Below are 25175 nucleotides of genomic sequence, written 5' to 3'. Positions count from 1 at the left end.
CTCAAACACACCTCCACTTTTCTATATCAGAGGCTTTCCCCAAGGTTCAGCTTAAGCCTCACTTTTTCTGAAAGCTCCCTTGTCTTCTTTTTTTAAGAATAAAAATACACATCCGGTCATGTTGACCCTTTCAGAAAACCTTTTAGTGCTCTCCTGTGTTCCTTGGAACTCTGTGTCTGCGAAAGACCGGAAACAACCTCCAGGCCCACCCGTGGAGGACCGGTTAGTTCAGTTCTAGTTCATCCGGGCACATGCATACACACGGAAGAAAACAATTTTTGTTTAGCATCCGACTCTGGGTTTCTGCTCAGGTCATGATCTCAACAGTTCGTGAGTTCGAGCCCCCCATCGGGCTTGGCGCTGATGGCTCAGAGCCTTCTTGGGACTCTCTGTCTCCCTCCCTCTCGCCTACCCTCCTGCTCATTCTCTCTCTCTCTCTCTCTCAAGATCAACAAACTTCAAAAAAAAAAAAATACAGTTTTCTTAGAACGCAATCACGTCCGTTCATTTACAACCGGTCTGTAGCTGCTGTCACGGAAGTGAATACTTGTAACAAAGCACCTGACCAGCAAAGCAGAAAACATTTGCCATCTGGCCTTTTTTAAAAAAAAAAAAAAATTTTTAATTTATTTTTGAGACAGAGAGAGACAGAGCATGAGTGGGGGAGGGGCAGAGAGAGACAAGACACAGAATCCGAAGCAGGATCCAGGCTGTGGGCTGTCAGCCCAGAGCCCGACGCGGGGCTCGAACTCACGGACCGTGAGATCGTGACCTGATCCGAAGTCAGATGCTTAACCAACCAAGCCACCCAGGCACCCCTGCCATCTGGCCTTTTACAAAAGAAGTTTGCTGACCCCTGGTCTATATGATGGAATCGGGGTAATTGTTTTTTCACAACTTGTTAGATTTGTTACAGTTTTGTCCACGGAAACAGCCCTCATTTCCATTTTGTTCTGTCTTGTTTCTTTTCTCCTAGATCAGAATGAACTGGCAGTCTTAACTCGGGAGAACAGTTTGTATTATGGCAGCCTCGGAATCCTGCCAAGTTCTCTAATCAAAGTAGGTACATTCGAAGTGCTGTTTATCGCCGTGTCGGTGAGGAATTACGGTCTCGTTCTCAAGCTGCCGATCCTTTTCCTGAAGGCGGGAAATCACTCTAGTTATGAGAATAGTACTGGTATTTTAATAACAACGGCAATCGTTTAATGATTTTAATTAATATGGGATTTATGGCCACAGCAGCTAAAACTTACTGGGCGTTCAGGATATAGTAGGTGCTGGTCTGAGAAGTTTCCCTCTGTTAACCCCATTTAATCCCGACCATCGTCTTAGAAGTAGAACCTCGGGGGCACCTGGGAGGCTTGGTTGGCGGACCATGTGACTCTTGATCTTGGGCTGTGAGTTCGAGCCCCACGTTGAGGGTAGAGATAACTAAAAAAGAAATAAACAAATAATCGTAAAAAAAAAAAAAAAAAAGAAGAAGAAGAAGAAGAAGTCGAAGAACCTTGTATTGTCCCCATTGGACAGACGGAAAAACTGAGTCACAGAGAGACCGGAAGCGGTGATGCCAGAGTTATTTCACATCCCCTTTTACGTCATGCCTGTCTAATTTTATTTCACTCTCACAAAACCCCAGGAAGGAGATAATCTCATCCAACTTTTACAAGAGAGGAAAAACTGAAGTTCAGATTTCTCTCTTTCCTAAGGGCCCGTAACTCATTAGCAGCTAAGCCAGAAAAGAAACGTGAGGACCGTTAAAGTTAATTTACTTTTGAGAGAGAGAGTGAACGTAGGAGGAGCAGACAGAGAGGGAAAGAGAGGGAGAGGGAGGGAGGGGGGGGGAGAGAGAGAGAGAGAGAGAGAGAGAGAGAGAGAATCCCAAGCAGGCTACACGCTGTGAGCACAGAGCCTGATATGGGGCTCGAACTCACAAGCTGTGAGATTATGACCTGAGTCAAAACCAAGAGTCGGACACTTAACCGACTGAGCCACCCAGGACCCCCTGTCACACTGACACATTCTTGACAACCACGGCATTTTCTGGGGGAGGGTCATTAGCTTTCGTCCGACTTTCCAGAGCGGTCCGGGATCTGTGGATAAGTCTAGAATTATTTCCTGTGTATCCTCTCTGCTGAGGAAATACGGAGTTTCCATCATTAATCACCAAGGAATGAATGAAGCGTACTGATGACTTTATCTGGTCTTCCTTCTAAATTTAAACCTGAATCGTGAGATAAAATTTACATCCTCAAAAAAGACTTAGAACGACCCGATCTCCCAAGTTGCTTTTCTCTTAGTTTTCAGGCCAAAACATCTGGTCCCAAGAGGCAGCCGTGATGTTCACTGATGTGGGGCAAGTGGAAATACTGACCCCGCTCCCCGATCCGATGTTTCCAGCTTTTGATTTCCAGAGGTGCCCTATGAACGTTCAGGAGATTCTCATGGATCCCCAACTCCAAGTTGACGTTTGCAAAGTATGTGATCGTAACTGTTTAGATCAATGTTCCAGGCACCCTTTCTTTTTTTTTTTTTTTTTAACACTTATTTTTGAGAGAGAGAGAGAGAGAGAGAGAGAGAGAGAACATGGGGCAGGGGCAGAGAGAGAGGGAGACACAGAATCTGAAGCAGGCTCCGTGCTGAGAGCAGAGAGCCCGATGCAGGACTTGAACCCATGAACTGTGAGATCACGACCGGAGCCGAAGTCGGCCGCTTAACCGACCAAGCCACCCAGGTGCCCCTAGGGTCTCCATTTCCAAATGGCCTTTGGATCCACAGCATTTAGCGATATGAGAAACAACTACTGAGCGTATCGATCTATGAAAATATCCTCTTATGAAATGATGGTGCTAGGAGACGGGAGTGATTTTTTTCTTCTTTCCTCTACTTGCCACAATAAACTATCAGTCCCCAGCCATGGGGATTTTCTTGTGGGCCCTTAAACTCTTCTGGGGAAAAAGGCTGTGCCATTAGCAAGTAGTTTTCCCAAATCCCACCCCCACCAAAAGCCCCACCCAAACCAGCAACTACACAGTGTAACAAAAACCCACGGGTGACGGGGCGCCTGGCTGGCTCAGTCGGAAAAGCATGGTGATTTTTGTTCTCCGGGTCGTGAGTTTGAGCCCCACGTTGGGCTACAGCCTACTTTAAAAACAAAAACAAAAACGCAGGGGCGCCTGGGGGGCTCAGTCGGTTAAGCGTCCGACTTCGGCTCAGGTCACGATCTCACAGTTCGTGGGTTCGAGCCCCGCGTCAGGCTCTGTGCCAACATCTCGGAGCCTGGAGCCTGCTTCCAATTCTGTGCCTCCCTCCCTCTCTGCCCTTCCCCTGCTCACGCTTTGTCTCTCTCTGTCTCCCCAAAATAAATAAATGTTAAAAAAAAAAAAAAAAAGCAAAACGCAAAAATCCCCCGGATGAAAGCTGGGCAGCAAAGACAAATCACACAGTATTAGATAATAAGCCAAAGTGTAATAACCCAAACCCGACAGACCCGTCCTCCAACGCCCACCTGCACCAGGAAAATCCAGACTGTGAGAATCTACGGGTCCAGCAGTTGGGGGGCTTCAGAGATGAAGAGACACGAAGAGGGCGGGGTGAAGGGGGAGCCTGTGGATTGCAAGGGGCTTAGAACAATGTTTGAAAACGGGCCGGACCAAGTTACATCACCTAGGGATGCGCACTTGGCAAAGAAGCAACTATGGCAAAAATCAGGTGTGTTGGGGGGGGTGGGGAGACTTCTAGAAAGAGGAGGCTCGTCTGCAATGGGGTGGGCCGCGAGGCTCTACGGAGGGGTGGGGCGGCTGCAGGATCCGGCAGGGAAGACAGTGGCGTGCACAAAAGACTAGAAGGTTCCATCCCCAGGGGAGACCGCTGCCTGCCCGCCCCCGCGCATCTGATGCGACGGATTGATTTGCGCGGCGTTTCTGCCCAGGTAGAGCTTCTGCAAGGAGAATTTGACAACAGGATGTACAGCATCGACATGAACAGCAAACTGCAGCTCACGGCGCTCATGATTCCGCGGCCAGGCAGGTCACCGGTCCCACTGGTAAGGCCACCTCCTCCTGACGCCACCCGGTGCTTCTGGTACTTGGGGTCCCCCCAGCGTCGCAGGCCCTGCGAGTCCCCTGGCACCGCCGGGGAGAGCCCTCACCCGCCCGGCTGGCCTCCTTCCCCGGGGCCTCCGTGCCTCCTTCTCCATCCTGCTTCTGGGCTGTTCTATGCTTCCCACTCCTCTTCCTCTTAGCCCAGCCGGACCCCGCTTCTGTGCTTCCGGCCAGCAGCCCCGACTCCCGCCTCCCCTCACAGGGCGGGAGGTGCTCAAGAGACAGTGGGGGTCCCCAGACCTGAAACCCAAGTGGCCAAGCCCAGACTCTCGGGGCGGGGGAGGGTGCGGATTAATGTAAGGCCATGGGGTGAAGTCCAGCCAGGGGAGGCCAGGCTGGCTCCGGCTCTTATCTCGGCCTCTCCCCTCGGCCTCCTGCGCAGGACGGGCCTCCTTGGGGGTCCTCCGGGGTGGGGGGGGTGGGTGCAAACCCACCAGCAGGGACAGCTCCAAGCTGTCTGCAGTGCCGGGGCTCAGAGGCCACACTGGGGGGTAGACGAGGTGGGGCAGGAGCATGGGGATTGGAGGGGCGGCTGCCTTTGCAGAGCAAGCTCGGTTTTTAGTGTGAAGGGGCACAGGGGTCCCCTGTGGTGAGATCCCAGTGGCGCCCTTTTGTGTCCCCCGGCCCCAGAAAATGGTGTGCGTCTCCTTCCCCACCCCCCACCCCCCACCAGGCAATGGTGAGCAACCCCCACTCCCTGGGGCTGCAGGTGGCCATCTACGAGGACGGCTACACCTATGACGGAAACACCAAGCACAGACTGGTGAGCGGCGCCCCTGCCCCAGGCCCAGGTCAGTGCAGGGAAGGGCACAGCCTTGACTGGGCCCAGCCAGGTCCGGCCGCCTGAAGGCTCCCTCGGCCTGAACTTCCTTCCTCGCCCGCCCACGGCTGGATAAGGCGCTAAAGCATCTGGAGAGGACACGGGCCCTGCTGCTCCCCGCCCCTCCCCTGCTCCCTGCAGGCAGGAAGCACAGGGGACAAGCAGGAGGGCGTGACAGAGAGCCTAACACAGCCCCAGGGAAATCTGGGTAGCTGGGTAAACTGAGGCACGAGGATGGAGGTGAAACGGGGAGCGGGGGGGGGCAGGAGGGTCCTGGCCAAACAGGAGGCCAGGGTGCTCCACAGGGCCGAGCCAGGCCTCACGGTCACACCGTGGAGTTTGCACTTGACCCCGGAAGCCTAGGGTAGGGTTGGGCGGTTTCCACAAAACGGGAGCCTGACAAGGCATCAGTCAGCCACAGGGGGATTTTTGGACCGGTCCCCGTCACCTCCTAAAGAAGAGGGGAAACAAAGTCACCCCTCACTCCGCGTCCCTCAGACAAAGGCAGCCAGGAAACGAAGGAGCTTGGGGTTGGTCATTTCTATGAACTTCTAGAAGCCTCTCACCGGTGGTACGATTAGAATCAAGAGGCAGCTGGATGCTTTCCAGGCTCCTCCTCCCAAAGCCCCATCCTACCTCAGTGTCCCCCCCGCCGAGCCCCGATCCTCAGCCACTCCGGGCTGCCCCACCGTTGTGTTTGTTCTCGGTTCCACAGAACATCTCCCTGAGGCAGCAGCACCACTGGGGCAGGGCCAACCCCAACTTCACCTCCAGGTACGTGGTCGCCTAGATGGGAGTGGGCGGCCCCCGTGTATGGGGTTCCCTTGACAGATCTGGGAACGCGGGGCCGAGATCCAGACTCCCTCCCTCCAAGGACAGTAAGGCCAGAATAATCGGCAACACTTTCTAAATGGTGGTTCCTCAAAACATTGAACATAGAATTACCATATGACCTGGCAATCCCGCTTCTGGGTCTACACTCGGAAGAATGGGAAGCAGGACTGGAACAGATATGTGCACACCCGTGTTTACAGCAGCCTGATTCACAGTCACCAAAACGTGGAAACAGCCCCGTATCCGCAGATGGCCCAGTAGGTGGACACAGTGTGGCCCATCCACACGCTGGGATATCACCCAGCCTCAGGAAGGAGGGACATCCTGCCGCCTGCCACCACGTGGATGGACCCTGAGGACACTGTGTGCGGTGACAGAAGCCAGACACAGAAGGACACGTCCTGCATGACCCCACGCACAGGGGGTCCCTAGAATATGTATTTCAACAAGTCTTCATTCTACGTGTGGAATTTTGTATCACTGTATCACATATAATTGGAATTTGCTAAGACATCAGAACTAAAGTATTCTAGGGGCGCCTGGGGGGGCTCAGTCGGTTGAGCGTCCCACTTCGGCTCCGGTCACGATCTCGCGGTTCGTGAGTTCGAGCCCCGTGTCAGGCTCTGTGCTGACAGCTCGGAGCCTGGAGCCTGCTTTGGATTCTGTGTCTCCCTCTCTCTCTTTGCCCCTCCCCTGTTCACACTCTGTCTCTCTCTCTGTCAAAAACAAATAAACATTAAAAAAATATTTAACTCGGGGCGCCTGGGTGGCTCAGTCGGTTAAGCGTCCGACTTCAGCTCAGGTCACGATCTCACGGTCTGTGAGTTCGAGCCCTGCGTCGGGCTCTGGGCTGATGGCTCAGAGCCTGGAGCCTGCTTCCGATTCTGTGTCTCCCTCTCTGTCTGCCCCTCCCCCGTTCATGCTCTGTCTCTCTCTGTCTCAAAAATAAATAAACATTTTTAAAAAATATTTAACTCAATTTTTTATGTACTTGGCAATTAAAAAAATCAACCAGATCTCCCAGTAGAGATTTTCAGACCACATGCTCAGACCATAATCCAACAAAACTAGAACTGAATGGCCAGAAAAACAAAACCAATGACAAAAAGCCCCCTTTCTTGGAAAGTAAGAGACGCTTTTATAAATAACCCTTGAATCCTAGAATCCGTGCAACACGGCTGAAACATACTCAAAGGAACATCTGTACCCTGAGCACTTTTATTATGAGGGGGAAGAACGGACTAAAGACGCATGAAGTAAACATTGAACTTAACCAGGGGAACCACAAAAAGAAGGGAGTTAACGATGATACAGTCTGAAATGTATTAAACAGAGGGCAGAAAGACAGGATAAAGTCAAAGTGACACATAAAGCTGGTTCTTCAGAAGCCCAGTACACAAGGCGACCCCGCAATCCTGACGAAGGAGAGAATTGAAAAAACAGTAGAACAGAAAATGACAAGTGTGGAGACTTATCAAAGAATAAGGGGAGGGGCTTCACCCAACTCAAAAGCTCCCACACAGTGAAGGAAGCCACCCACAAAATGAAAAGGCGGCCCACTGACTGGGAGAAGACGCCGACGTCCAAAACACGTCAGGAACACGCGCAACTCAAGAACAACAACAACAACGCGATGAAAAAATGGGCAGAAGATCTGAAGAGACGCTTTTCCAGAGAAGACATCCAGATGGCCAACAGACACGTGAAAAGATGCCCCACGTCACTCAGCCTCAGGGAAACGCAGATCAAAAGCACACCGAGACACCACCTCACACCCATCACGATGGCTACAATCAACAACACAAGAAACAAGGGTTGGCGAGGATGCGGAGAAAGGGGCGCCCTGCACTGTTGGTGGGAATGCAAACTGGTGCAGCCGCTCTGGAGAACAGGACGGAGGCTCTTCAGAAAATGAAACGGAGACCCACCACACAACCCAATTCCAGGTCTGACTATTTGAAGAAGACCGAAACGCTAATTTGAAACAATACACGCGCCCCTTTGTTTGTTGCAGCATCATTTACAAAAGCCAAATTATGGAAGCCATCTAATCTAAGCGATCCATCTAGAGGTGAATGGATAAAGAAGACGTGGCATATGTATACAATGAAATACGCCCCCAGTTATAGAATAAAGAAGTCATGGGGATGTATTGAAGTGCCTGGGTAACACGGTCAGTAATGTATTAACTTTGTATGGTGACAGACGGTAACTAGCCTATTAATGGCGATCCTTTTGCAATGTATGCAGACATTAAATAACTATGTTGTACGCCTGGAACTAAGATGATATTGCATTTCTTTAAAAAAAATTTTTTAATGCTTTTAATTTTTGAAAGAGAGAGAGAGAGAGAGAGAGAGAGAGAGATGAGTGGGGGAGGGGCAGAGAGAGGAGAGGGAGACACAGAATCCGAAGCAGGCTCCGGGCTCTGACCTGTCAGCACGGAGCTGGACGCGGGGCTCGAACTCGTGAACCGCGAGATCACGACCTGAGCCGAAGTCGGACGTGCAACAGACTGAGCCACCCAGGAGCCCCAATATGATATTGTATTGCAATTATACTTCAATGAAAAACGGAACAAGAAAACATTATACGTAGCTAGGTGATAATAATGTTATGATACGTAGCTAGGTAATAATAATGGATGTCAGATGTGGTTTTCAAGAAGTTATTATACGTAAATGAATAAAACTGACTCAAGAAGAAGTAGAAACTCAAGGGAGGGTGGGGCCACCACGTGTGAGCAGAGGTTCTCTCAGTCAGTACTCTGGAACAAATGGATGAATGGATGGACAAGCGGAGGCCTGGATGGATCATGAATGGATGGATGGATGGATGGATGGATAAGTAAATCGGTGGGTTGGTGACTGTTTTTAACCCTGATACTATTTGTGACACTGATGTGCGATAATACACACTCCCATTGCCTCGCAGCATAAAGAAACCCACAGTATCTACCATCACTCTGGACGTAGCCAACAAGGAAATTTCATGTGTGGACCTGAAGCCACTGGTATGTCCCAAATTTTCACTGTCCCATATTCTTTGTTGTTAGCGTTAAGAATAATGGTGGTGGGTCTCCCCTGGATTTTCCCTGAGGGGCTGGCCGAGCCTATGTTCAGGATTTGAAAATGGAGGTGATCTGGTCCCAGTTGCAAGGGTCACTCCCTGCCCCCCGCCCCCCCCCCAGCCCCGCAACAGCATCCCCCAGGTCTGCCCCTCAAGACTCACCATCCTAGGAGCAGGTGTCTCATCTCATTCCTCGGTCATCCCCAGAACACCTCTGGCCAACTCTGGTGACAGCACTCCTTGGTGCTCCCAAGAGAACGGAAAACAGCACACATCCACACGGAAACCTGTACACATATATTCACAGTGGCCTTATTTGTAATAGTCAAAAGGTGTTAGCTACCCAAATGTCCACTGATGGGTGAACCAATAAACACAGGGCGGTCCGTGCTGACACCCACCACAACATGGATGGATCTTGAAGACGTTACGCTCAGTGAAATAAGTCAATCCCAGAAGTCCAAATACTGTCTGATTCCACTTCTCTGAGGTCCCCAGAGCAGTCCTGTCCACAGAGACAGATGGTGGGCACCAGGGGTGGGGTGTCAGGACTCATGGGGACAGTCTCGTTTGGGGAGATGAGAAGGTTCTGGAAACAGTTGGTGGGGGTGGGTGTACAGCCGTGTGAGTGTGCCTGATGGCCTTGAGCTTTGCGCTTAAAATGGTTAAGATGGGACATTTCATATTCTGTGTATTTTACCACATTTTTAAAGTTTATTTATTGATTGATTTACTTATTTATTTATTTAAAGTTTATTTATTTATTTGGAAAGAAAGAGAAAGAGAGAGAGCAGAGGAGGGGCAGAGAGAGAGAGAGAGAGAGAGAGAGAGAGAGAGAATCCCAAGACAGCAAGGCTCTGTGCTGTCAGCACAGATGTGGGGCTCGATCTCACGAACCATGAGATTATGACGTGAACCGGAAAGGAGTTAGACGCTTAACCAGCTGAGCCACCCAGGCACCCCTTTACCACGATTTTTGTAAAATTGATAGGAATATTGCATTCTGTCCCACGGTAAATCCATGTTTGTCTTCTGTATGCCAAGTATTGTCCCACACTTATAAACTGGTCTCTGGTTAGAACTAAGATATAAGTTAGTGACAGGGGACTTAACTGCACCCCCATAGCTCTGGCAAGCCCTTAGGGCTTGAGCTCCGCGGGGCCAGGTCCAGTTACAGTGAGTCCCGGGAGACTGGGTCACCGTGTCAGGATCTGGGCACACCGTTTCCTGTCTCTCCTGGGTGTGAGTGTCCCCACGTGGGTTCTTAACACAGCCGGGCCGTCAGCGGCCCTCACCGACCCCGGTCAGCATCGCTGCCTCTCTCCTCCGCAGACGGCACTCATTTCAGTGGGTTGTGACCAGGAGAAAAAGATCGTCATTCAGAAGTAAGTGTGTCGATATCGGGGCGGGGACTGGGACGTGACAAGCTTGGTCACAGTTGTTTCACAACTGTTGAAATCGGGTGACATTTTCCTGTGCGTTTTTATGTATATTTAACATTCTCATAAGAAATAGTAAAATAATGGGGCACCTGGGTGGCTCAGATGTCTAAGCGTCTGACTTCAGCTCAGGTCATGATCTCGCGGTTCGTGGGTTCGAGCCCTGCGTCAGGCCCTGTGCTGACAGCTCAGAGCCTGGAGCCTGGATTCCGTGTCTCCCTCTCTCTCTGCCCCTCCCCTGCTCACGCTCTGTTTCTATCTCTCAAAAATGAATAAATGTTAGGGGGAAAAAAAAGAAATAGTTAAATAATGAATACTGATAGGCTGAGTTTGGTTTCTGGCACAGTGTTCTCCCCTCCTTTACCAGCTGGGTGATATTTACACTTTGCTCTCTCTCCTAATCATGTGTTTGTTCGCTTTCTTTTCTTTTCTTTTCTTTTCTTTCTTTCTTTCTTTCTTTCTTTCTTTCTTTCTTTTTCTTTCTTTTCTTTCTTGTCGTCTTTTGCGAGTCCCTGAATTCCCCATTTTGATTAAAATTGCTTACAGTTTTGGTTTTAATTGGTTCCTGATATTTTGGGGGAACTTTGCTCCAGTTTCCATAGTTACCCCAGGGAATGCAGCCCCGAGAATCCAAGGCACAAAAAAAGGAAGAAACCAGAAGATCAGCCAAATTGCCATAGTCTTCCCCTGCAGGCAGTGGCGTGCTGGTAAATGGGTGACAACCAGCTCTGGGTGGAGGGGGAGGCCCCGAATTGCAGCCCTTGCCAGTTCCTGTGGTGTGAATACTCCATGTGGATTTCAAGTGCCATCGTGAATGATCCACTGGCCGACAAAATTCCAGCAGATTTAATGCTTGGCTCTCAGGAGCTAGTCGGGGCCAGCTTCAATGTCCCCTGCTCAAGGGCACCAATAAACACAGGTGATGATTTTACCACATTTCCCCCAAATGGAAACATTTTGTTGAATCAACAAATGATATATTTATACACAAGGACATAATGTGCAGGGAACATTTTTTAAACAATATACAAATAGCTTTTGCCATAAAGAGTGTGGGGAGGATATTTGCACATGCATAACCAGCAATGGACTTGTAAACGAACTTTATTTGGGTGGGGGTGCCTAGGTGGCTCAGTCGGTTAAGCATCTGACTCTTGATTTTGGGTCAAGTCACGATCTCACGGTTGGTGAGTTTGAGCCCCACGTTAGGCCGTGCACTGACCGTGCAGAGCCTGCTTGAGATTCTCTCTCTCCTCTCCCTCTCTGCCCCTCTCCCACTCGCACTCTCTCTCTAAAGAAATAAACCTTTAAGAATATCTCAGAAAATAAAAAACTGAAAAAATAGATTTTATTTTTTAAGTGATCTCTACGTCCACTGTGGGGCTCAAACCCATGACCCCAAGATCAAGCATCACACGTGCTACTGAGACTTTATGAAGAATTCCTACCAATTAATAATTTAAAAAAACAAACAAACTAATTTTTTAAAAATGGGCAAAAGTCTTGAACAGGCACTTCCCAGAAAGAAACAAGAAAGGAATCCAAACGGCTGGTAAGCATAGGAAAAGGGGCCGAAAATGCGGTCAGCCTCACTTCATAGGGAAAAGAAAATGAAAACTTTTATTAGAGACCATCACTCTCATCCACCAGCATGGTGAAATTTACAAAGCCCGGCCAGGAGCAAGTACTGGTAAGGACCGGGAGCCCCTGGCAGCCTCCGGAACGCACAGACTGTGCCGCGGGTATGTACGTTTTTCAGCTGCTTTAGAAAACACATCTGTTGACCCAGCAATTCCAATCTGGCACGTTTACATTGGCAAGGGTTCCAGAATGTTCTCAGCGGCATTATTCCTAATAGCTCCAAGCTGGAAGCAGGCCAGCTCGAATCCCATTGACAGGAAATAAACAGGTGCAGTGGCTCGATGCAATGGACTATCATAGCCGTGTGCCAGGGATGTGGAACAGAAGATTCGAAACGACACACACAGCATGATTCTAGTCCTTAAAATCTGAAACCGGCCCAAAATAAACCATATTGCATAAAGAGGCAGGCACAGATGTAACACTACAAAGAAAACCCAGGAAATGATGGACTCAAGAGCCAGGACACCCAGCGCCTAGGTCCTGGCCTCTGATGTCGGTCTCCCACACGAGTTCTGGCTCCTTGGAGAGATTCTGGGCCTGGTAGGGAGGATGGAAGTAAGAAAGTTCTCCAAAATCAAACCAGCGGGGGTATACGCGTCCAAGGGAAGAATTCACAATCCTTTGGTGCTCTGTGGGTTCTGGAAGCTTCTCACTGCTTTTTCTCGCTTGCAGCAAAATCTCAGCCTGTTCCAACGGCATCCTGGACCCCGTGGGCCTTCAGGACAACTACAGCTACATCATCGAGAAGTGAGCCTAAGGTTCCCGTTGGTGAAACCTTTGATTGTCCCTCCCTTTGACTGTCCCCCAGCCCCAAAGACAACTCAGAAATCGTTTTTAAACTGATTTCCCGACAGAAGGGAATCCGGGGCGGGGAGAGGACAGGTAGGGGAGGTTGCCGGGCCTGTGGGAGGGCCACTGTGATGTGGCTCAGGTCTGCCCACCTACCAGGCCACCTTTCTGCCATCTTGCCAGCCTGCCACCAGCTCATGGGGCCCGGGCACCTGTTCCTCTGAGCTGGCAGTTAGCCCAACACTGTCCGCCAAGGCAGGAGGGGGTGAGGGCCAGGGTGACCTCTGTGCAGTGCAGCTGGTCCCCAGGGCCACCAAGTGGGCATGGGGTGGGATGGGTGGGACTCGACCCTTCTTGGAACCCGGGGAACAGAGAACTCCGACCCCCAGCATGAAGACACGCGTGTGTTTTATACACCACGGCCCCCCGGATATAAGCCAGGAGTCAGTCACCTTCCGGTCCACACCCACAGCCAAGGCCCAACCCGGCCAGTGAACCTGCACTCAGACCTGGGGGGGCACGGACAGGTGCGTGACACGGACCTCCAGGGAGAGAGAAAAGTGACGGGACGCACTCGGAGATACAAAGAGCCTAAGAGAGAGACAGAGACAGGAGGAGAGACAGAGAGAGGGCCAGAGATAGGAGAGGCACGGAGATTTATTTTAAGGACTCGGTTCCCAGGACTGCACAGGTCTGGCACGCCCACAGTCTGATGGGGGAGGATGGCGGCGCAGGGCCATCCACTGCCCCCTCCCTGTGTCTGCCTAGGGAAGCGTATGACCCCAACTTCCGGGGACAGATGTCCCGCGAGGACCTGGTGGTGAACTATCGGTACGAGAAGCTGGGCTGCCCCCGCCTCGTCTACTACAACACCCCCTGGAGGCCGGTGGTGGAACTGTAAGACCCCGCAGCCCGGCCCCTCAGATAACGCTCCCCCCTCCGCACCCCTCTCACCGCCGCCCTCCCCACCCCTCTCTCCACACCTTCCCCCCGCCCTTGTTTTGTCCCCTCCCTGCAATCTCTCAGCTCCCGCCGTTATAACGAAATTTACCGCCGACTGGGGGCTCAAACAGCAGACAGTGATTCTCTCACGGTTCCGGAGGCCAGAAGGCCAAGGTCAGAGCGTGGACAGGGCGGGGGTCCCCCTCCTGGGGAGGCTCCCTCCTTGGCTCACAGCCGGCCACCTTCTCTCTGCGTCTTCCCGCGCGGGACACTGCGTCTCCTCCCCTTCCTGTGGGATCAGGGCTCTTCCTGAGGACCTCATTCCACCTTAATTCCCGGTGTAGAGGCCCCACCTCCAAATACAGTCCCCGGGGGTGGGGGGCGCTCTGGGGGACATGGTTGAGTCCGAGCATTCATTTGCCCCCTCTGTGGATTCTGCCGTCTTCCTCCATCACGCCCCCTGCACACCCCACCCTGCGTGATGGCTACACTTTGGTGGGTACTCATGAGCCAGGGGGAGGGGGGTGTGTGTGGAGGGGGGGTACGTGGGGCCAGTGCGCCTGAGGAAGCAGCTTTTCCATTTTACTGAATGCCAATCGATTTAAGTAAGCACTTGGAGGCCGGGGGCTCAACTCAGTGCCCTGCAGACCATCTGACTAAAGAGTAGTTGATTGAAGGCAGCAGGCACCGACTCACACCTGCAAACAGGCGGGTTCGTGGCCTTGATCCCGCGCCCGGGTGAGGCTGTGGGCCGCGCACACGGGACGGGGCCCGGCCCGACGGCCGAGCCCCACACTCAGAGCTGCCACGCGGCGGGGACGCAAACCCACACGGGGTATGAAGATCAAGGAAGGCGTCCGGGCAGAGGAGGGGTGTAAGCCGAGAGCACAGGACGTGTGCCAAAAAATAATGCTTTAGAACAACCCTCATTAACGGCCCTAATATACACCTTTTGAATGTTGGCAGATGTCGTTAGAAAAATGTCAGAGGACAGCTGTGAAGGGTTTTCTTTGTTGGTTCACTTGCTTACTCATTCATTCATGTATTTTTAAAAAAATTTTTAATATTATTGAGGGAGAGAAGAGAGAGAGCACATGCGGGAGCAAGGAAGGGGCAGAGGGAGCGACAGACAGGATCCGATATGGGCTGTATGTTGACAGCGTAGAGCCCGATGTGGGCCTCGAACCCACGAACCGCAAGATCATGGCCTGAGCCAAGGCCGGACGCTTCAGCGACTGAGCCCCCCAGTCGCCCCTCATCTACTTCTTTACCAGTGCCATTTTTTGCCTGTAGAACATCCCATCAATATCTTCCAGTCTCTGCTTCTCAGAGAGGCCTCTGGTGGCCACCCCACAGGACACCGTGCCCGCGCCCCGCCCCCCCCCCCCACCTCCTGGCCCTGCCCCGTCCCGCCTGCTGCTGGTCCCCTGCCAAGTGGCAGCCGGGTGAGGCCAGGGGACCTCGCTTGCCGCCCCCACCGTCCCCAGAACTGTCTCGTGACATCTCGGGGCTCCTGCACCCCCCCTGCAGCCAAGCCCTGCGCGTGTGTCCTAGGTGGCGGGAAGGAAAGTTCCAGGAGGTGACGAAGGCAGAGTTCGTCCTGCTGGAGGTGAACGGGCTGTTCACGTACACGTACTCCCTGACCGCCCAGATGGCGCTGTGCAGATCCCAGCCGCAGAACTGGACCACCATCCTGGAGAGCGCAGGCGACAAAAGGCCCTTCGCCTGGGACCGAGAGGTAGGGTTTACTCTTCTTCCAAAAGGGGTCCGAACAACCCATTGTCGGTCACCTGCAGGTGGTGATGACTGGTCACGTGGTGGGGGAGGTTCCGCGGGGGGGGGGGGGTGAGGGGGGGGAAGTGTCAGCCCACAGGGGGGCTGCCATCACGGAATATTTACTGGACGGCTTATAACAACAGACATTTGTTTTTCACTGGTCTGGAGGCCGGGAGTCCAAGTTCAAGGCGCCTGCGGGCTCTGTGTCTGGTGAGGGCCTCTTCCTGGTTCATTGATCACTGTCCTCTCCCCGTGTGCTCACAGGGCACAGGGGCAGGGAGCCCTCTGGTGTCTCTCTCATCAGGGCGCTCATCCATTCATGGGGGCCACACCCTCTGACCTGATCCGACCCCGAGGCCTCACCTCCCCAAACCACCACCTTGGGGGGCAGATTTCAACACAGGGATTTGGGGGGGGGGGGAACACAGACCTTCCACAGCAAGGTGGCTGGGGGTGGGGATGCCCGCTAGGACATCTGGGGACTATGAAGTGAGCAAGCTCTCTCAAGGGAGTTGGCCAAAGGCACCGAGGCATGCTCATAATATGCAAGCTTCCAGAACCATCCAAATGCCTATCACCACTGGGAACGATTAAATTCACAGTCGTTCCTGCCGCGGGAGCGTTTCTGTCGTGCACATGGGGTCTCGCACAATGGAGAAATAGGGCATGATGCCAGTGTAAGGAAGGGACCCCGCGGGCCCTCTTGTGAGTCTTCTGATTTCACACGAACCGCTTCTAACCGCTCAACCTCCAGATGCGAGGGCGCGACCGCAGCGCAGCAACGCCGCCAGCAGGTGGCGCTCGCTCCCCACACCTGATGCCCGTTCCCGCGTGTAGACACTGGACTTCTCCGCTTTCTTTAACATTTATTTTTTTGAGACAGAGCACGAGTAGGGGAGTGTCAGAGAGAGGGAGACACAGAATCCAAAGCAGGTTCCGGGCTCTGAGCTGCCAGCACAGAGCCGGAAGCGGGGCTCAAACCCATGAACCGAGAGGTCATGACCTGAGCCGAACTCGGCCGCTTAACCGACTGAGCCACCCGGCCGCCCCTGGGCTCCCTTTTTTTTTAACGCTTCCTTTCTTAGCTGGGCACCTTCAAAGTGTTCTCACACTCCTTGTGTTGAGTGAGTTGGATCATTCATTTTGTTGGGAACAATGATTCTACTTGGGTTTTTTTTGGTTTTTGTTTTTTTTCAATCCAAGGTGAACTTCACCTAAACTATAGGAACCGTTTTAAAATGCACAGCTCAGGGGCGCCTGGGTGGCTTGGTCGGTTGAGCGACCGACTTCAGCTCAGGTCATGATCTCATAGACCGTGAGTTCGAGCCCCGCGTTGGGCTCTGGGCTGATGGCTCAGAGCCTGGAGCCTGCTTCCGATTCTGTGTCTCCCTCTCTGTCTGCCCCTCCCCCGTTCATGCTCTGTCTCTCTCTCTCTCAAAAATAAACGTAAAAAAAAAAAAATTAATTAAAAAAAATAAAATGCACAGCTCAGGCATTCTGTGGGTTCACACTGCCGTGCAAACACCACCTCTCTGATCATTTTCTTTAAAGGAGAAAGCCACATACATATAATTTGTTTATTATTTTCCGACTGTGCCCGCATATAGCGTTGCATTCTTTTGATTAGTGCTGTCATTCAATGTAGCATGCATTTACCAGTTTGTCCCGTTACTTTTTTTTTTTTAATATGGTCTTTATATGGCCCAGCTTTTTCAATTGTTTTTACTCCTGAAGGATTTAAAAAAAATTTTTTTAACGTTTATTTATTTTTAAAAGACTGAGAACGAGCAGGGGAGGAACAGAGAGAGAGGGAGACACAGAATCCGAAGCAGGCTCCAGGCCCTGAGCTGTCAGCACAGAGCCTGACGCGGGGCTCGAACCCACGAACCATGAGATCACGACCTGAGCTGAAGTCAGTTGCTTAACCAACTTAGCCACCCAGGCGCCCCTGTGTTTTTGTTTTTAATTCTGAGAACTTCCAAACCTCCAGAAAAGCCAAAAGAGCAGTGTGAGGGACTGCTAGCCATTATGGAGTGCTGCAGAAGAAACCACCCCAAACCCAGCAGGGTCGTCCTCCCAGTCCTGCACCTCAGACCTGTGGCGTCAGCCAGGACCGCCCCTGCAGGGGCCGTTCAGCTGGGGGGCGGGGTGTCCAAGAAGGCCCCTCTTCCGTGTGGGGCTTCTGTTAGCCAGCCACTGGGTTGTCCACGTGCTGTCCTCCCCAGCAGGGTAGCCTGGGCTCCCTTACAGCATGACCTCACGGTTCCAGATCGGAAGCTTCCAGACCCCTGAAGTCCCAGGCCCAGCCCTTTCCCCCAGCACCCCCCCCCCCCCGCCCCGGGCCTGTTCTACTGGTCGGAAGCAGTTTCCAGGGCCCACCCAGACCCCACCTCTTGATGGGAAGAGCTGTGTGTACAAAGGGGAGGAGGCATGGGGGGGCTTCTTCCTTTTAAAGTCACATGACCACCCTCCACAGGACGGGTGCTCCAGGGTTTCTCTGCTGCCCAACAGCCGGGCGCGGGATGTTTCCGGTCTCTCAGTTCAACCCACCAGCCTGAGTCCCTTGGTCCTGCAGAACTGTTTTGAGGCCAGGGAAGTGCCTACTGGCTTATAGGCGGATGCCACTAAGGCCCCCTCCATGGGTGGTGTCACGGTGCCTCTCACCACAGTGCACGGACACCTGTCTCTCCACAGCGCACCAGCTAGGTGTACTATCTCGGGAGGAACTTGTCTATTTACGCGTGCACTTCTTCCACGGTGGACCAGGCTGTGTCTTTTCCTGTTTGAGGGCCATTTTCACTTCTCTGCACTGTGGATTGTGTTCAGTCTGTGTCCATTTTTTCTGCTGGGATTTCAGACTCTCCTCACTTTTCAAGAGCTCTTTATAGATCTGTGAAGTTAACCCTTTACTGCAATATGAGTTGCAAATATTTCCCTCAGTTTATCTTTTATGTCTTTCAGGTTTTCGCTTTTGCCATGCAAAATGAGTCTTTCTTTTTTTTGAGAGAGAGAGAGAGAGAGAGAGAGAGAGAGAGAGAGAGAGAATATCCCAAGCAGGCTCCATGCTATCAGTGCGGATCCTGACTCGGGGCCCGATCCCACAACCCTGGGGTCGTGACCCGAGCAGAAATCAAGAGTCAGATGCTCAACCAACTGAGCCCCCCCAGGCGCCCCAGTCCTTTATTTTTCATCTTGCTGGGCTATTACTTTGACTTTCTTGCTTTAAAATTTTCTTTCTCTTCTGTTGTCTACAAGCCCAGCTCCCTCCCTTCTGGGTCCACCAGCAAATAGTGCAGAAGAGAGAGGTCTTCAGCTCAGGCAGGCAGCCTGATGCACCTGTTGAGTTTTCAGGGAGGTTCCCCCTTTATATGAAATCCTGGGATCTGAAGACAGGGGAGAAAAGCTCCTGCCCCCACCCAACCACATCTTGGTGCCACGACCACGCTCGGTGGCCATGCCAACAAGAAGCCCCAGGAAGGTGGCTGGGTCTCCTCTGTATCTTCAGATTTCCCAGGTATCTTAGCTGGCCGGGGCTGCTGTAGCAAAAACACCACGAACCGGAGATTTATGCTTCCCCAGCTCCGGAGGAACTTTCCCAGGCGTCTGGGACCAACGTGCTGGCAAGGCTGTTTCCTTCTGAGAGCGAGACTCTGTTCCAGGCTTGGCTGCTCGTGGTTTGCTGGCCCCCTTTGGCGTTCCTTGGCCTGTAGACACACACCCCAGTTTCTGCCTCTGTTTTCACACTGATGTTCTCCCTGTGCATGCCCGTGTCCAGACGTCCCCTGTTTATAAGGACGCCGGTCATACTGGATCAGGGCCCATCCTGATGACCTCACTTTAACCAGATTTACATGAAAAAGGCGCCATCTCTGGATAAGGTCACATTCTGGGCCGTCGGGGGTTAGGACTCCAACATGCGACGGGGGTGGGGGCTCACCTCAGCCCACAACACCAGTTGTATGTGTAGCCGGCAGCGCCCGGACCCAGACTCAGGACTGTAAGGGATTCTGTGAAGCTGCCGCCCCTATAGCTTGGGAAGGCCCAGAAGCAGGGGGGCAAGATAAAGACCGAGCAGCCATCCACGGCGTCCCCCGCGAAGGCCACGAGCCACCTGCCCGCCAGCACCTGGCCCTGGACGCCCACCCACGAGCGTTTGCTGAGACGTGTCGCAGGCGGGGCCGTGCACGCACGGGGCGCATCTGCGGGCGCTGGCCCGGCCCTCCCCGGCCCCTGAGCTGGTGGCCACGCCTCTGTCCTTCTCCCCAGAACTACATCAGCTGCCATGACCCCGACAACGACGCCCCTCTGAGATGGCCAGATGTCCCGTATCAGATCTTGGGAGGCCCAACAGCAAACAAGGTTATTTTTGACCAAAGGAACGGGATCTACGTCTTCTTCCTTTCTATCGTGGATCCCTACTACAGGTGAGCAGGGGCGGGTCGCCCTGCGCCAGAGGCCTGGGGGCGGGGGGATGGCTCCCCGAGGGCAGGTCACACACGTGAGGGACCCACCTTTCTCCCACCGCTTGGCGCGTCCCGGATAAACATCAATCTTCCCGGCAGCCCAGGCTGTCCCTGGGAAGGATGATACTTTTAAGTTCTGAAAGACATCTGTTCACTCGCTGAATAAGTCCTTACTCAGAGCCCACGCTGGGCGCTGGGGCAACAGCAATGACCAGCGGCCACGTCCCCGCCCTCGGGGACCAGAATCACCCCCGCAAACCACATCCCGCCGGTGGAGTGCAGGAGCTGACTCTTAAATATGCAGGGGTTTGGGAAGCTAACTGTCTTTGCACTGGTAGCCTGAGGTCAGCTACGGGGGGAGAATTCACACCATGGGAATCGGCGCTCCCTACAAATGGTTACCACCCCCGTGCGCGAGGACGTTTCTACGTGTGCTGGTCTGGATTATCAACGTCTCCCACCGGACGGGGCACTAGGGGACGATCCCCCGCGTCATCTGTCCTCTCCAAATACAAAGTCCGCCCCTCTAAGCACATGGAGACCCTGCCTTCCCTCGAGAGCCCACACCCTGACCTAGGGGGGCCAACTCTGGGATGGCCATGGGCGGGAGGCTTGGGGTGGCACATCCGGAGGAGAGAGGGGACTGCCTTCGAGCCCGTCACCTCCTCTCTCCGCACCGCGCTGCCAGCTCAACCCTGCCGAGTTCTCCTATACGCTGGGTCCCCTCTCCTGGGATGCCCTTCCCTCCTGGCCCGCTACCCCCGCCTGCTGGGTGCCTGTGGCCCCATCGTGCCCGCCCTCCGCTTCTGGTCAGCAACGGGTTGGTCTGTTTGCCTCTCTAGGTTGAGCCTGGGCACAGAGTTGAGGGGACACCCTGTCCCCAGAGGAGGGGAGGACAGGGATGCTGGGAGGGAAAACGTGACTGTCGCCAAAGCACTCGGATAAAAGCTGAAGTGGACACACATGGAACTCGGTGTCCCAGCCCAGCACCCGGGGCCCAACCGTCCCGTCTTGGGTTTTAACACATTTACCGGGGTGAAGGGCAGTGCCCCATGGCCTCTCCCCAACCGCCCCTTTGCAGTTACTGTCACCTGGAGACCACCTTCAGCGTCTACGTCTACGGGGCCTTGCCCCCGTCCATCATCCCGACGACGGTCACCATCATCCCGCTCATAATGGCCATGCTGCTGTCCGTGTGGTCGGCCTACATGATCCCCAAACTGCTGCACACCGAGAAGGGCCTCAGGCTCAAGGAGTTCTGGATGAATCTGTGCGGGAGACTCAGAAACCTTTGCCCGTGTTTCCAAGGCAGGCGCTGAGCGCACAGCAGAGGAGCCCAGAGTTGTCTTAAAACAAAGCATTCTGGAAAAAAGCCAGCGGCAGCGCGTATCAGGCGTGGTTTGTTTTCCCGACACCCCACCGTCACTGTCTCTTTCCACGTCCTCACGTCAGAGTTCCTCTGCACGTGGCACCTACACGGGCTGGGACCGGAGGTGGGCAGGCCGGTGACGTAAACCAGCACAGGCATCGGGGGAACAAGAGGCAAGTCTCCGAAAAGCAGGAGACGCGGCAACGTGTCCTGTAGAGGACAAGGCCCAAGGACAAGTGGGGGGATGTCCATAGGAGACCGCGACCTGCGGGATTGCATTTCCTGGGTACAAACCCTAACGTGTATACAAACACGTACACGTGTGTTTTGCTACGTGCACGAACACGTCGGGCACATTTCGCATGTGTACGTGTGTATACCTGGGACTCGTGTGCGTACGTATGCACGTGTCCACGCATGTGCGTGCAATGCACGTATACACCCATAGCGTGTATTCACCCAGGTTACACACACACGGGCACAGACCTATACACGTGTATAGACACGCATGCCTGTTCTACACATGCATGTAGGTAGCACGTACACGTGTGCACAGATGTGTGCACACGCGTATATACAATGTACACGGGTACGTGTAGTCTACCTACCCATTCACCGGGGTTTCCCTCCCCACCCACCGCCTCATTCTGAACCCCAGGCGGCCCACGACAGCCATCCCGTCCTAAGTCCCATGACTTTCCCGATTATTCTTAGGTTTGTATTGTGGGCGTCCTCAGTTGTCCCAAACAGTCGCGACCCAGTGGTGGGGAACCTCCACGCGCACACCTACCCCGCCCTCCCTGGGCGGGCGTCTCTTGGCAGCGAACGTTTCTCCAAGGAAACCGAAGCCCTCCTCTTACGTCACGTGCCAAGGGCCTTCCCTTCACCGAATGCCCTGGAGTTTCGTCTCAAAGATACCCCAGATGGGGCTGCAGGGAGAGGGGGCCTCAGAAGGAAGCCGGGCGAAGTGAGCTCCCGGCCTCTCTGTCCAGGCCCAGAACAGGGCCGGGCGGGGTAAGCGCAGACACGGCCGCACAGCCCGCAGCACGGTTCCAGCAGCTGTCTCTCCCCCGAGCTTGGGAATGACGGTTCAGGGAAGGGGGGCCCACCCCAGCCACCCCCAGGGCTACCCCGGCAGAGCCCAACAACGAAGGTCCCAGGGACCCAGCCCAGGCCCTGGGGCAGGAGGGTCCCTTCCTCCTCTGCAGGGGGAGAAGGCGGGGGGTGGGGGGAGGCCTCATCTCCCACCCCTCTCTGGGCAACCCGTTCACCACTCGGGCAACAGATCCTTACAGAAATGGACGGCATCTCCCCACCTTCCGGAAGCGCCCATCCCTGCAGGCTGACTCCCAACTTTCCAGGGCTCGGAGAGGGCGGGTTTAGGATTCCCCGGGACCCTAGGCCTCCGCAGCTCAGCTCTGGAAGCCCAGCACCCAGGAGGTGCCGAGGGGCTGCTGGGCCTTCGCGTGCCAACCGGCGCCCCCGCGACAGGGCGGAGGAGGGGACAGCCCCCCACAGCCAGCCTCAGCCCACCGTCCCTGGGCCCCGATGCGACCGAGCCGACAGTGAGCCGAGAGGTCACATCCATTTTAATGGGGGCCGGCTCCCAGGTCCTGCCTGGGCCCCGAGGGGGCGGCGCTGGCCGGGCCCGCAGCCTGCTTGCCCTTGCCTCCCTGCCTCCCCTTCTTGGCCGACGAGGTGCCGGCCTTCCTCCTGCCGGGCAGCTCAGGTCGCAAGGCAGGGGCCACGGTGTTGGCGGCGGGGGGCCCTGGGCGGGGCGCCGGCTCCTCATCAAGCGCCTTGAAGCTGAAAAGGCAGTCCACGTTGGACACGGTGTCCAGGATCTCGGGCACGCTGTAGTCAAGGGACAGCAGTTCGTCCGGCAGGTGCAACAAGCGGATGTCACTGGACGAGTCGTCTCCGCCGCCCCCGCTATCCGGCAGGGCCGGCCCGGGGGCCTTGCGTGGTGGGGACCCCTCGGGCTCGGCGTTGCCCGGCAAGCAGTCGAAGAGTTTCATGGCGTCTTCCAGAAGCACCTTCTCAGGCAGCACGAAGGCCCTGGCTGCCTCGGGGGCCCTGGCCGCGCCCGCCCCCAGCGGGGCCGCCTCTGCCTCGGCCACCTTGGGCTCCCCGGGGCCCGGCAGGTACAGCAGGGCCGGCCCGGCCCCACCGCCCTGCAGCTCATTGGAGGGGAAGGCCAGGGGCTCACCGGGCCCACGGAGCTGACTGAGGCTGCCCTTGAGGCGGCCATAGGCGCCGGGGGGCAGCGCGGCCTCAGCGGGGAGAGTGATGAGCAAGGGAGGCAGCTTGTCCTCCTTGGGGGCAGGTGGGGGCGGCCCTGGGCCTTCCTTGAGCAGGGGTGGGGGCAGCTCCATGAGGGCGGGGGGCCCCCCTTCCCCCACAAAGCCCAGAGCCCCCGGCCCCGGCCCCTCGGGGGGGAAGTAGGGCACGAGGTACTGGGGGCCCCCGGGCACCGGCAGGCAATGCGGGTAGGCCGGGGGTGGTGGGGCCGGCACTGGGGCTTTGAGGTAGTGCTGGGGCTCTAGGAGGTAGGTGCCTGGCGAGGCGGGGCCCCCCGCCGGACCCCCGGGGGGCCCCCGACCGCCCACTGCCGTCAGCTTGTACAGGGACGACTGGCCGAAGTCGGTGGTGGCCCACTCGATTCGGTAGATGCGGGGGTCAAAGAAGCACCCGCAGGGCGCCATGTGGAAACCTGCAGGCCAGGGAGGCAGTTCTGAGAGGAGCTCTGGGAACCCCCGTGGGGGAGGAGTACAGGGGGGATGGGGGAGAGGCACAGCCCAAACCTGCAGGGCCCATCTGGGGACGGGAAACACGGACCTGGCTTTGGGGCCCATTTGAGGGATGGGGACACAGCTCCTGCCTTTGGGGACCCATCTGGGAGTCGGGGGCCCTGGGCATCATTTGGCGGGGACCTGTCTGGGAGTGGGGGGCACAGGCTTTGCCCTTGAAGGCCTGAGGGACAAGAGACGCAGGCCTTACCTTCCGGGGGCCACCTAAGGTCAGGGGCATGGGCAAGACAGGCCTAGACGGCTCCACGTCCCCCCCAACCCCCCCGAGTCCTCGTCAAGGGTCACGGGGAGGCTGGTACCTGCCGGAGGGGCTGGAAACACCTCTTTCTCCGGGTTTAGGGGCTGATACAGGTTGGAGGAACCTGGGGACAAAAGCAGGCAGGTGGGTGGGGGCCCGAGCCCCGGTCCCCCACCCCATCGGGCACCCCCACGCCCGCCCCACATCTAGCGCCCTCCGACTCGTACCCACGGTAGGAAGAGGCTCCGTGCAGGTGGGGAGAGGCTGACTGCCCGGCCCCTCAGTGCCATCTGGGCCCTGGGGGCTGAAGCCTTCTTGGGGAGCTGTGGGCACATAGAAGGGTTTGGGGTGCTGCATGGGGAGGCAGGGGTCCCGGCCCGGGCAGGCCAGGAGGGCAGCAGGTGGGAGCACTGGCGGCCCACCCGGAGAACAGGTTCAGAGTCCTGCAGAGTTCTGTTTGCCTGGTTACTCTGGGCGGCGGGTTCCAGGCTGCGGCCCGCCCACTGGTCGGGATTCCGGCGTCAGGGGTTGTGGGGGGGGGGGGACGGCCAGAGACAGGCCTCACAGACGGCAGGGCAGACCCCGGACTCCCATGTGCTGCCTCCGGCAATGCTCTGGACTGCTCCAGAGCGCCTTCCTCCAGGCAGCCCGCCCGGACCCAAACCCACGCAGGCCGAGGCCCCCGCCTCGTGAGCCCTTGTGGCTTCCTTGCGGTTTGAGCCTCTCTGGGCGGCAGCGGCGGGCGGCGCAGGGCTGGGCCCATGGGGACGGCCGGGGACTCTCGCGGATGAGAAAGAAAAGGGAACCGAGGGGGACGGGGACGGCCCGGTGTCGAGACAAAGCTGACCGGAGCGGGACGGGGAAGCCTTGGGGTGACAGAAA

General features: G+C 55.3%; 2 protein-coding genes and 1 long non-coding RNA gene across 5 annotated transcripts in view; 1 reads left to right on the top strand and 2 right to left on the bottom strand.

Moving 5' to 3' along the window:
• CATSPERD (catsper channel auxiliary subunit delta) overlaps positions 1–21252 on the top strand; it is a 42812-nt gene extending 21560 nt beyond the window's left edge. For 2 of the 3 annotated variants that reach the window (XM_086699358.1, XM_086699359.1), the window contains exons 11-22: positions 977–1059; positions 2298–2474; positions 3929–4042; positions 4774–4863; positions 5636–5694; positions 8689–8767; positions 10156–10208; positions 12579–12653; positions 13464–13592; positions 15192–15375; positions 19680–19837; positions 20958–21252. In XM_086699358.1, the coding sequence (XP_086555484.1) occupies positions 977–1059; positions 2298–2474; positions 3929–4042; positions 4774–4863; positions 5636–5694; positions 8689–8767; positions 10156–10208; positions 12579–12653; positions 13464–13592; positions 15192–15375; positions 19680–19837; positions 20958–21195 (1439 nt within the window). In that variant the 3' untranslated portion in view covers positions 21196–21252. The remainder of the gene's footprint in view (positions 1–976; positions 1060–2297; positions 2475–3928; positions 4043–4773; positions 4864–5635; positions 5695–8688; positions 8768–10155; positions 10209–12578; positions 12654–13463; positions 13593–15191; positions 15376–19679; positions 19838–20957) is intronic. The other variant, XM_086699360.1, reaches the window with a different exon arrangement.
• Positions 861–14084, bottom strand: LOC147583844 (uncharacterized). The gene is made up of 3 exons (XR_015248564.1): positions 13747–14084; positions 8986–9110; positions 861–1431 (listed from the first exon to the last, which is right to left on the bottom strand). It is a non-coding gene; the product is annotated as an uncharacterized LOC147583844 (long non-coding RNA).
• Positions 21253–22816: 1564 nt separating the features above from the next.
• On the bottom strand, positions 22817–25044 carry PRR22 (proline rich 22). Its single transcript, XM_086699362.1, has 3 exons — positions 24521–25044; positions 24355–24417; positions 22817–23958 (listed from the first exon to the last, which is right to left on the bottom strand). Exons 1-3 carry the CDS (start codon positions 24648–24650, stop codon positions 22835–22837), a joined length of 1317 nt encoding a protein of 438 aa, XP_086555488.1. The 5' UTR covers positions 24651–25044; the 3' UTR covers positions 22817–22834.
• Between the last annotated feature and the right edge of the window lie 131 nt (positions 25045–25175).

This window comes from Puma concolor, chromosome A2, assembly GCF_028749965.1.
Source record: "Puma concolor isolate L17-30 chromosome A2, mPumCon1.1.hap2, whole genome shotgun sequence".
NCBI classification, from domain to species: Eukaryota; Metazoa; Chordata; class Mammalia; order Carnivora; family Felidae; genus Puma; species Puma concolor.
Note: the sequence above shows the minus strand (reverse complement) of the source record. Positions and strands in the feature narration are given on the sequence as shown.

What these genes read in the sequence shown, in the direction of transcription:
- PRR22 (XM_086699362.1), bottom strand. Translation starts at nt 24,650, where the DNA reads ATGCAGCACCCCAAACCCTTCTATGTGCCCACAGCTCCCCAAGAAGGC. An exon ending in GGAGCCTCTTCCTACCGTGG is followed by an intron (nt 24,418 to 24,520) that starts GTACGAGTCGGA and finishes TTTTGTCCCCAG; the next exon opens with GTTCCTCCAACCTGTATCAG. An exon ending in GTTTCCAGCCCCTCCGGCAG is followed by an intron (nt 23,959 to 24,354) that starts GTACCAGCCTCC and finishes CCTGGCCTGCAG; the next exon opens with GTTTCCACATGGCGCCCTGC.